The sequence below is a fragment of the Hippocampus comes genome, unplaced genomic scaffold (assembly GCF_001891065.2).
Source record: "Hippocampus comes isolate QL1 unplaced genomic scaffold, H_comes_QL1_v1.1 scaffold345, whole genome shotgun sequence".
Classification (NCBI taxonomy): domain Eukaryota; kingdom Metazoa; phylum Chordata; class Actinopteri; order Syngnathiformes; family Syngnathidae; genus Hippocampus; species Hippocampus comes.
The window spans coordinates 326113-336988 of record NW_017805538.1 but is presented as its reverse complement, the minus strand read 5'-3'; the positions used below and the strand labels follow the sequence as shown (position 1 = coordinate 336988).

At 41.5% G+C, this 10876-nt stretch overlaps 2 protein-coding genes across 6 annotated transcripts in view; one reads left to right on the top strand and one right to left on the bottom strand.

Annotated features, from left to right (window-relative positions):
• LOC109520895 (FUN14 domain-containing protein 1) overlaps positions 1-4587 on the top strand; it is a 15679-nt gene extending 11092 nt beyond the window's left edge. For 4 of the 5 annotated variants that reach the window (XM_019878464.1, XM_019878463.1, XM_019878461.1 and 1 more), the window contains exons 4-5: positions 2295-2429; positions 3355-4587. In XM_019878464.1, coding sequence (XP_019734023.1) covers positions 2295-2429; positions 3355-3432 — 213 coding nt within the window. In that variant the 3' untranslated portion in view covers positions 3433-4587. The remainder of the gene's footprint in view (positions 1-2294; positions 2430-3354) is intronic. The other variant, XM_019878462.1, reaches the window with a different exon arrangement.
• Positions 4588-4905: 318 nt separating this feature from the next.
• On the bottom strand, positions 4906-8498 carry cenpl (centromere protein L). The gene is made up of 5 exons (XM_019878458.1): positions 8418-8498; positions 6611-6776; positions 6285-6527; positions 5630-6193; positions 4906-5535 (listed from the first exon to the last, which is right to left on the bottom strand). The coding sequence occupies exons 1-5, from the start codon at positions 8480-8482 to the stop codon at positions 5461-5463; spliced, it is 1113 nt and encodes a 370-aa protein (XP_019734017.1). The 5' UTR covers positions 8483-8498; the 3' UTR covers positions 4906-5460.
• Between the last annotated feature and the right edge of the window lie 2378 nt (positions 8499-10876).

Below are 10876 nucleotides of genomic sequence, written 5' to 3'. Positions count from 1 at the left end.
GCGCGATTCCTCAGTTTGCGGACTTAAATAGCAACCCGCATGCGCACAAAACGTCCATCATCTGCTGCGTCCCCCCCAACACGGAAAACAAAACAAAACAAAACGAAAGTAAATTCGAAGAAACATATATATATATATATATACATATACATACACACACACGTGTGTGTGCGCGTGTGTGTGTGTGTGCGTGTGTGTGTGTGTGTGTGTGTGTGTGTTGAAGTGCTGCCAGCCTATAGAAATCTACTTCCAGAACAATTTGTCATAATTTCCACATTTTTATCCCAAGAACATAACAGGATTACTGGTGTTTCATGGCTCAGACCACCCCTCTGTAGATGATAATATTTTCATGAAGTTGTATCATTTTACCCTTTATTGAGCTTACCATTCCCCCAACATATTTTTTGACATTCTATTCATATTGCATTTGATCCAAAATGAAAATTACAACTGAATGTGCTCTCAAGATCGCAATCAGTGTTGTTTTGAACAAGTATGAGAATATAAATAGTTCAAATGGACAAAAAATAACCAATAGGAAAACATCTATAACATGGATTGAGAAGCTTCACACAAGGCAGATTAATGAAACACGATTAAATCAACATTTAGGTGGCTAACACAGTACTTCCCATTTTCTAATTTGAAACTAAGTCACACAATCTCCAGTGTACTACTTGGCATACTGACGCGAACTTCACGATCGACTCACGGTGACAGGCACGTTATAGAACGTCACACAAAAACAAATATTGTGCTGAAATATTGTGGCCTTCTGAGGACTTGACAATGTCATTCAAGAAGTGGCATTCCCACAATGCTTTGCTGCAGTTGTAGTTAAGACTTGTGAATGTGTTTATTGACAAATGTGTTGTTGTGTCAAGGCAGTGTATAGTATAGTATAGTATAGTATGGTGTAGTATAGATAAAGGGGTGTTGTTTCTAGTTGATTGGCTGGCAACCAGTTCAGGGTGTACCCCGCCTACTGCCCAAAAGACAACTGGGAGAGGCTCCAGCACGTCCGAGACCCTCTTGAGAATGAGCAGTTGGGCTGGATGGACGTTGCTCGTTTTGTGTTAAATTATTGCTACTGTTGGTATTAACTTGTGCTGACACCGTAAGTAGCAAAGTCGGTCAGTCAGTCAGTGCTGCTGTGTATATACAGTCAAGTCTATAAATATTTGGACATTGACACAATTTTCAGCACTCCAGCTCTCTATAACACCACAAGGAATTTGAAATGAAACAATCAGGATGTGCTTGAACTGCAGATCGAGCTTTCATTTGAGGCTATTTACATTCAAGCCATTTTTTATTCTTTTTTTTTTTTTTTAATGTGCCTACCACTTTTTAAGGCTCCAGAAGTATTTTGACAAACTAACATAAATCATCAATCAAATTGTCACTTTTCAATACTTTGTGTGGAAATCCTTTGCAAACAAGGACAGCCTGAAGTCTCGAACCGGAGGACATCACCAGATGCTGGGTTTCCCAGTTCCTGCTTGTTCTTCGGGCATTTTCCTTTCAATTTTGTCTTCTGCAACTGAAATGCATGTTCAGACGGATTCAGGTCAGGCGATTGACTTGGCCGGTGCAGAACATTCCACTTCTTTGCCTTTAAAAAAATTCTTTGGTTGCTTTCGCACTTTGATTTGGTTGTAAATACCCTCAAATTAACCTTTTCATGCGCCCAGTAACCTGATAACATGATAAGCTGTCCACTGAAGGAACCGCTGCCCCTGAAAGGGTTAAAGCTAGAGTATGCTGAAAATTGTATTTATGGACCTGACTGTACTTCAATGTCCAATTTTAACAATGCCATGTACAGGTGAACCTCTACTTCTAGTGAGGAAGATCGTGAGTCTTGCATCAGATGCTTTCATTGTAGATTTGCTAATGATCTTGAATGTTGCGTGACTGAAAAAGACATGAAATGCATTGATTCGGCAGACCCCAAACCATGACCCCCGTATTGAATGCTTTGATACAGGCACATATAAAACCCCTTAACCTCACTTCTTCACGAGGGTTGCAAGCGTGCTGGAGCCTATCCTGGCTGACTTCAGGCAGTAGGCGGGGGACACCCTGAACTGGTTGCCAGCCAATCGCAAGGCACGCGTAGTCAAACAACCATTCACAATCACACCTAGGGACTATCCGTGCGGGCACACGCGCGCGCGCGCGCGCGCGCGCAGAGGTCAGGATATTGTGTAAGAATATATAGCTAGAAAAAGTGGAACAATGTCTTTCTCAGTTGAGAAATCCTAAATGTGTGCACCTTATTTCCACAGATTGCCAATCACAGTGGCTATGTGCAGGTGGACTGGAAAAAAGTAGAGAATGATGTCAACAAAGCAAAGAAACACCTGAAGAAGAAAGCGAACAAAGCAGCCCCTGAACTCAACACATTCATTGAGGAGGTAAAGGTATCTGTTAAAAGAAAAGCTGTCTTTCATGCTTGTTCCTGTTACAGAATCTTATTTTTCTATAGATTGGAAAACAGTTTTGTCCCAATTGAATGCACCACACCCTCCTTTATGAAAATGTCTTTATTGTGATGGGAAAATTAGACCAAGATAGATTTGTTTCATATCTTTTCCCACCTTTTAATGTGAACTGTAATGCTAACAAATTTAACTGAAAAGCAACTTTTTGGGTCAGGCAGGGGGCATAGGCGTGAGTTTAAAAAAAAAACAATAATTTATGATCCAATTTAGACAAGTAAAATCTTGACTAAACATGAATAACAAAAATGGGATGAGATTTTTTTGCGCAACAATGCACATACTTAACTGTACTGCTCATGCCACAAAAAGCATGTTCCTTACGAATGGTGCGTCACTTCAAGGGGGAATTTGCGGTTTAAAAAAAAAGGCAACTGCACTTTTGTCATATCTTAAAACTGCCTGTATGACCAGATAATGTTGAATAATATTAAAATGATCTTTTGAAAAATAACCCCTTAACAGCCTTTAAATTTGATTTTATTTTAATTATATTGGACTCCCGCAAACTCATGCTTCGTCACCGCATTCACATATTTGTTAATTTTTATAACATTTTCAGAAACAATTTTGTTCGGTGGGGAAGTGCAACCCCTGTTTTTGCAACGTTACAAACTCATGTTGGTGGCTTTGTTTTTGGACGTTTTTTGAAAAAGCGTGGGGTGGGGGTGAAGTAAAGTGAGGGTCCATTGAAATCCCAAACTCCCCCTTGAACAAAAGAAGTAAAACAGAAATCCATCAGGCTCAATTTGTTTTATGTTTGGCATTATGCTCAATTTTTAGATTTCTATTTGTCTTTCTTCATCCACTGTGCTTATTTGTAATGATTTCCTCCCCTATCACACAGGCCACAGATTTTATCAAGAGAAACATCGTCTTGTCCAGTGGTTTCGTTGGAGGATTTTTCCTGGGTTTGGCCTCCTAAAAGACACTGACTGCACTCTATCAGTCAGAGTAGATCATTTTTGTCTCCATCATTTACATCTCCTCCCACTTTCTGAATTAATGACGGACATCATTGTGAGCGTTGGATCGTGATAGTTTGAGTTATATATTTACATTTATGGTTGAAAATTACCCAAGTTAACACTCATCCTTAGCCATGTGTGTTTGAGATGCTGGATTATATTGTGGACTTAATCCCAAATATTGGTCCACTGCTGTTTTATGTAAAAATGTGTCTAGCCTCATATGCATGAAAACCCGGACCCCAGAGGCCACAGCAGCCTCACCAGCGAACGTTATCTGATTGTTGCACATTTTTGCAACATCTTAACCTTCTTTCTTGATTTGGATTATCATGTTGCAACGCATATTCGATACATACTCTTAATCACCTCACGACTGTGAAACTAGCAGCGGGACCGACAGACCAAATTACATGCATAAATACCATATCCCGATTAGCTCAATGTACTGTCCATACTGAAGTCGGACCATGGGGTCGCCCCCTCTAAAATAAGTTGAACAGGTTTCGTAGGCTACTTTAACAAAGATTTGGTCCATTTACTGTCTCTGTTGTGAGTGCATTAATGAATCGCTCCCTGTAACTGTGGGCCGTTCCCCTGATGAAAACAAAGGAGAGAAAATAACGAATCAATAGCACTGAATTGGCCCTGAAGGGCTGCCGGTGCGCCTGGCATTTATTTTGCCCACTGTACGATGGCCAGTCCAGTCCAGCTCATGTGCCCAACACAAGAAGTGGCATTACAAATATATGTCGTGACTTCTGGATTGTCTCGAGTTGCCACTGTGAATCACTCACATAACTTGCTTGGCATTTCTATGCCAGTTACTCTTCCTGTCACAACCCAAGCCCACTCATTTATTCCCTTTTTTTTTAATCCAGGAATGAAATCAGCAGTAGCTCAGTATTGTTTGGGATACTGGCCAGGAGTTGAAACACTCCTTCACAAATCTACTGCGTGCAACTATTAGTATTTTTTTTTATCTTTATCGCCTTGCAAATTCATGGAAGAATGAGAAGCTCTGGTTGTCATCAAGAGTAAGAGCGTAGTGACTGACTGTGTCATGAATTTACTGTAGTAGAATTTAAACTTGACATTCACACATTACAAACTGAAATAGGACATCCATTTTTGCTTTTTGCCTTAATTTATTGTTTTTGTACAGTATGCATTTGGGTATGGGTCGATGTAAACTGCCTGTTTTTATTGTTGACATTTAAACCGTAACATTTTGTTGGGCTCCTTATTTCGTCTTTTTTTTTGTATTAAGATGGACAAATTATATAATGGACTTGTGACATCCGTATTAAAGACTATTCAATGCTGACTGTTTGTGTACTTGTGTAAAAGCCAGGAAGAAGCTAATTACTAAACCACATGTTGCAACACAAACTGATTGTGTTCAGTGTTCTGCATGATGATGTACAATATTTTGAAAGAAAACCTTTAGCTTTTATTATAGCTATGTTAGCCATAAAAATAACAGCAAAATAACTCATGAATATACAATTATACAGTACCTGGCAAAATGTCAAAACATTGGTTGCTTCAGCCAAACATGACCACTTAAATAGTGAAGAGAAATTTTGTGGATGGGCATCAATGTTTGCTTGTTTTCTTGTGAGCAAGCAGGCTGCGTCTTGGTTTATGAAGAATAATAAACAGGCTGAAGGTTGTCATGATTCTGGAGGGTGGACTCTCATTGTTGAGGATTCAAACTCTTAACATAAATGTATGTCCTCTCACATTTATACAGATCCTCATTAAAATGGAAAGCTTTCCTCGGCCACCCCTCGACAAAGTTCTCAGGCCTGTTGTGTAAAAGGTAATGGAAAAAAAAACGCTGTCTCACAGCTTGGGTGGACAGCAAATAAAACGCGCTTATTTACAATCATTTTACAGATAAAATCAAAGACTACAATCCCAAGGTTTAAAAGAGCAAGCTGAGTGAATTAGACAATTTACTCTGCTTCATGACGGGCCCGTTAAATGGGCATTTTGAGGAGGGCACACTCTGTTAGCAGCGTCAGTGTGGTGGTCATGCATTTGCTGTTGGAGATCTGAAACAAATGAAACAAAAGCACAGAAATATTAACTGCACGCCTTATTTTTTGTTGGACACACAAATGAAAATGCTGTTTCAGATGAAAGTACCTTAATCTGGCCACGACATTTGGCTGAGCCCAGGGCTGTGGACACAGAGCTCAGGCTCCCCGCTGATAGATCCACCTTGAAGAGCCGATAGAAGTAGCCCATCAGCCCCTTCATGAGCCTCATCACATCGTCTATATCAATGACTTTGTTTTCTTTCACCAATTCTGGCTGATCTCCTTTTACACTGCACCACAGCTCCCAAGCATCGACAGGATTTACAGCATAGGAGACCTGAAGTAGAGGCTGAACTGGAAGAGTCCAAATCATTTGGAGTTGCTTGATATTGGACTCGGCATGGTAGTTTGTCCATAATGCCACCAACCACTGCAAGCTGATGTGGTTGATCTCCAACGACCCAAAGCAGCAGTCAAAGTTCTTCTGGAACCAGGATTTCACCAAAGCAGTGAGTGCCTCTGTCCCGCTGCTGCCAAATAGTGGTAGAGAAATAAACTCTTTTGGGAGTGAGTTAATGTAGTCACGGTTGCCATTGACACATGCAAGCCAGCCCTTCCATACTGGCTTCTGATGTTCATTCTGGCCGGCAAAGAAGGACTTTGAGTAGATCTGTAGTAGGAGACAATGGAAGAATATTCTAAAGGATCTTGCAAATGTATTGACATCTGTCTGAGTATAAGATCCACAAGCCAGCGCTCACCTGTATTAAAATTGTCTCAGCATCGTAATCTGTTTCAACCAGGCCATGAACCACGGAGAAGGAGACCTTGAAGTTTTGTGTAGCTCCATCCTCCACTTGCTCCTTCTCTGCAGCCATAAATGCAGACAGTTGCCTGGAGTAGCTCTTCAGCTGGGTATAGCGGAATTGGTAGAGGGGTGTGACATAGGACAGCTGCCATTCTGTTTTCATCAGTGAAGCCAACTGTCTGGGATCCACCTTATCCTGATAAAAGTGTAGGGGACATGACCCATTAATGATAACCTGTCTCTCTCTCATCAAGCGAGAAACGACTTGGGATGACTCACAAGGATATTGTCAGACTTTGGTGCTGTCCTGCTGGTGTTGAGCCACAATGATGTCAGTGCCCTCGTCAAGCAGAGACGTGAAGCCGCCGTCATGCTCTGGTAGGACTGTCGGTAGCTCTTAATTTTACTCTTTCTCTGGACAACACTGTTGGGGGTTCTTGCCACACTGGAAAACAGATTTTTCAATGTACAGTATTTGAAGAACTTAATGGCGAAGCAGGACATGCACAGCGAAACTAGAGACGCATATCTCACAAAACATCTTGCAATTTAAAATGGTTCAAGAGAAATCAGGTTTTAACGATAAGGCTGGTAATGGTCCGAACAGTGAATTATATATCTTACAGTATCTTTTTGTTTGAATAACTTTCGGCGTAGGTTGTAAACTCAAGTATTGGTTAAAATACTTGGGCAAGGGAAATGACTTCTTTCATGTAAGGATATCTAAAATGACATGGTGATGACACGTAAAGGTTAGTCAGCCCTTAAGACCTTATTTTAAATGCATTTATGGGTAAATTTTGTCTTTTGAAAACACAAAAAATAACAGGTACGGAATCTTACATTGACCGCGGACCCTTATAAGGAGGGGTTCGACCTTTGTGCGAAAAATAGTAGCATCAAGTCAAGTACAAGTTTACTGTCATACTTTGTCCTTACATTGTCAAGCATATCCCACATTGCTTCGCCACCGACCATAGCGATAGGCTGTTTCCCTTTTCTTTGCAAACATCAGCTCGTAGTTTTGTTAAATGTAACTCTAAATTTGTTTCCAAAATTAGAAGTTTTTGGTGGACTTTGACAATCAGAAGCAATGGAGAAGTACGGTTCTGATTGGTCTATCACTGGAGCGAGAAATTCTGGGTCAGCTGTGAATCATCTATTTTACTGATTACAGTAGGGTCGCCGTGAATAGGTTATTTTCCCGTGATGTGTAGGCTACCGTGTTACGGTTCTACTGGCTTCCACATAAACTGGGGCTTGATTCCAGCCGTGGTCCTTTGGGGAATGTCAGTTCAGTAACTTTCAGTTGCCGAGTCATAACCTTGTTTATTTGATTTTATACAGGTCAAACTCTTGAACTTTTATTAATTGGAACCCCAACCTCATTAGATTAATTTCACCTCTTTATTGCTGAACCCCTATTTATCCTTACCCTAACTATAACCTTTTATTTTGGGGGCCCTTATCATTTTTCCAATTAGTTTTGTGTTTCACAAACCACATCGAAATTGTTCACCTGAAAAACTGTTCACTTCAACACACACGTGAAACAAAAAGGCCCGTTTACAGTCCCCGACTGGTTGCAAAAAATTGTAAACATACTAAGATTAGAATAAAATAAAATGGTACGTTGCGGTATTTGAAGCACCGACTGGCTGCAAAAAAATTGTAAACATACTAAGATTAAAATAAAATAAATAGGTACGGTGGGGTATTTGAACCACCGATGCGATGAATTAAAGCATCACCTTCAGGGCGATGGTTCGACCCACAACCGAGTATACTTTCTCTGGCACAGTCTTTGTATTTGTAGTTCTCATGCGGTTCATGGCAAAATAACCACTGTATATTTTGTCTTCACTGGAAAAAAAAAACAGCAAATAGAGAGTCTTTCCTTAGAGCGCGGACAGTTTTATTACAAACCCATACAAATGGATTCGCTCTGAACGGCGTCACGTCCCTAAACAAACAAAGACTCCACAATCCAGAATTTGCTATGATTTATACACACGGGAAACTGGGCAAAATGATTTAGAGACGAAGGCACTGCTCAACGATGTAAACACCGTCGCTACACGATTACCTTTTTTGTCTGGCGGGTACCATCTTTGCCACTCCGATCCAAACAGAAGAGCGCCGGAAACACATTTGAACACCGCGCCCGCATTTTTTTCTTCTTTCATTTTCTTCGTCGTTGTTGGCAGGAAACTGTCAGTCACATTACCGCCATCTACTGCTAAGGAGTGTGAACGAGGTATCCCGTCAAACTGTCGCACTCAGGAGAGGAGGGAAATAATAGATAAATAAGGAAAACTAACTACGCAACTCTAAGATTCTCCCAACCAAATATTTAGTCTTTAACTATTTGAACTAAATCCACTTTAAAACTGCAGTTTCCATTTCTTTTTTCCAATAGATTTATCATTTGTCTTATCTCCTTGTCATATTCTTTACAACGCAGAATGACATATTATAGTCTCTAAACCTCTTCTTCTCTGATAGTTTGTTGCAATTCAAGCATATCAGTACAAAGTTTAATGTGCATGTTTCAGCACCGTGCTCTTTGTCCACAAAATGAAAAGCACAGGTACAAAGTAGTGGTCTTTTCAAATAAAGATTTTCAGACAAGGGTCGCTGATGGTGTAGTGGTTCACTCTCCTAATTTGTGTGTGGGCAGCATGAGATCGGTGATGGTGTGGATGTGGGTGTGAATGGTTGTTCTTCTCTATATGTGATCTATGACCTATTTTTAAATTTTTTTCTACTTTCTTCCCTCCAAATTTTCCTGCTGTAAACTGCGAATTTCTCCATTGTGAGACAAATAAAGGTTTTCTTATCTTTTCTTATCTTAAGACTGTCTGGCGACCAGTTCGGGGTGTAGTCCACCTTCTGTCCAAAGTCAGCTGGGATGGCTCCAGCACCTCCTCGTGACCCTGTTCTGGATAAGTGGTTTGGATAATAGATGGATTTCTTTTTGAGATTCTCATTCCTACATAAGCGCTGGAAGCTGTCATGACAGACTCCCCATCCAGGCAGCCAGTTCAAAATGTTGCTCTTGCAGTCACAGATTCAACTTCTTCTGCGTGTTATTACAACTGCCAGTTTCTCACTTCAAAACTCAAACTTTCACCTCCAAAAGAGCAATCTCAAAGCATTCAAAAATATAAACACAATACACAGCATTACACACTACAGCAAAACAATTGAAAACGCAATGCTCAATTTGTGAGATGGTTCTTTGTTTCATAACTGCCAATGCATATTTAAAAAAACTTTACAGTAACAGATCTTCTTAGATCTCTGTAGAGCAGAGGTCTCAAACTCAGGTCCTGGAGGGCCACTGTCCTGCATGTTTTCCAAGTCTCCCTGTTGCAACACACCTGATTCAAATGAACAGGTTCAATGTCAGGCTTCCACAGAGCTTGCTGATGATCTGATCATTTGAATCAGGTGTGTTGCAACAGGGAGACTTGGAAAACATGCAGGACAGCGGCCCTCCAGGACCGGAGTTTGAGACCCCTGCTGTAGAGGATTAGGCATTTAGATTTGTGAGTTTCATATAGAGTACAAATCTATAGAAAATACTGCATATACACTACTGTAACACAACTCAATGCAGAACCAGAATCTATCTCACACAACAGTATTCTTGAAAACATGTTCAGGGTGTGAAGTTTATTTTTATTTACTTTATTCACACCACAATCACTGTGCAGTACCATGTCCCTGAGCTGCATCAGACCACATTACGTCATCCACATCGCAGGCTATATTTTCTCTTGCCAGGCACCATGGGAAAAACGTCCTACAACGGCGACTTCATCCTTGGAAGGCCTCCACTGGGATGTCAACAGAGGCCAGTTCCATTGCCCTTCGGTGAACCGACTCAAGTTTGGACAGACTCTTAGTCCTGCTTCAGCCTTTGTCATGCCATGCACAATGACATGGTCAATGACTGTTGCTCGCATCTCATCCGTAACGATGGACTTGCCCCCCTTCCTGGGTCCCACACCCGGTATGACTCTCGCTGGTGCCTCGCAAGGTTCACACCCAGTGCGGGCCCCGGAAGAGCCCTCACCTGATTATTGTTTAAGAGGGGTTCTGGGGCGACTACTCCCATTCCTCTCCGTTCCAACGGGGCGAGCGCTGGGCGCCTCCCCTTCCGGTGAGACCCCTCTTCCTTCCCCGCCGTCTGGTGGGCATTTAGCCGCGTCACGGGCCCAAGATCCCCGGTGCTCCCCCCTTCGCGCCACTCGGAGGCATCCCACCATGCGAGGCCTACTTCTGTCTATGTTCATCTTCATCTTCTTCATCTTCTTCTCCTTCTTGGTTCATTGGCAGATTACAGCTCTTTGATGCATACCATCACCTACTATGCAGGGAGCGCAACGCGTTTTCATATATTGTCAATGGGAGCAACCCTGCTTGTACTCAGTCTCGTGAACAAACATGAGACAGGCGGGGTGTATTTCTGTCACTTGTCAACAAAACAGGCATCTGTCAGTGCTGGACTGAGATGTACGTTGGCACTTGACCCAGTAA

What these genes read in the sequence shown, in the direction of transcription:
- cenpl (XM_019878458.1), bottom strand. Translation starts at nt 8,482, where the DNA reads ATGTGTTTCCGGCGCTCTTCTGTTTGGATCGGAGTGGCAAAGATGGTA. An exon ending in CTGAGACAATTTTAATACAG is followed by an intron (nt 6,194 to 6,284) that starts GTGAGCGCTGGC and finishes CTCCTACTACAG; the next exon opens with ATCTACTCAAAGTCCTTCTT. An exon ending in AATGTCGTGGCCAGATTAAG is followed by an intron (nt 5,536 to 5,629) that starts GTACTTTCATCT and finishes CATTTGTTTCAG; the next exon opens with ATCTCCAACAGCAAATGCAT.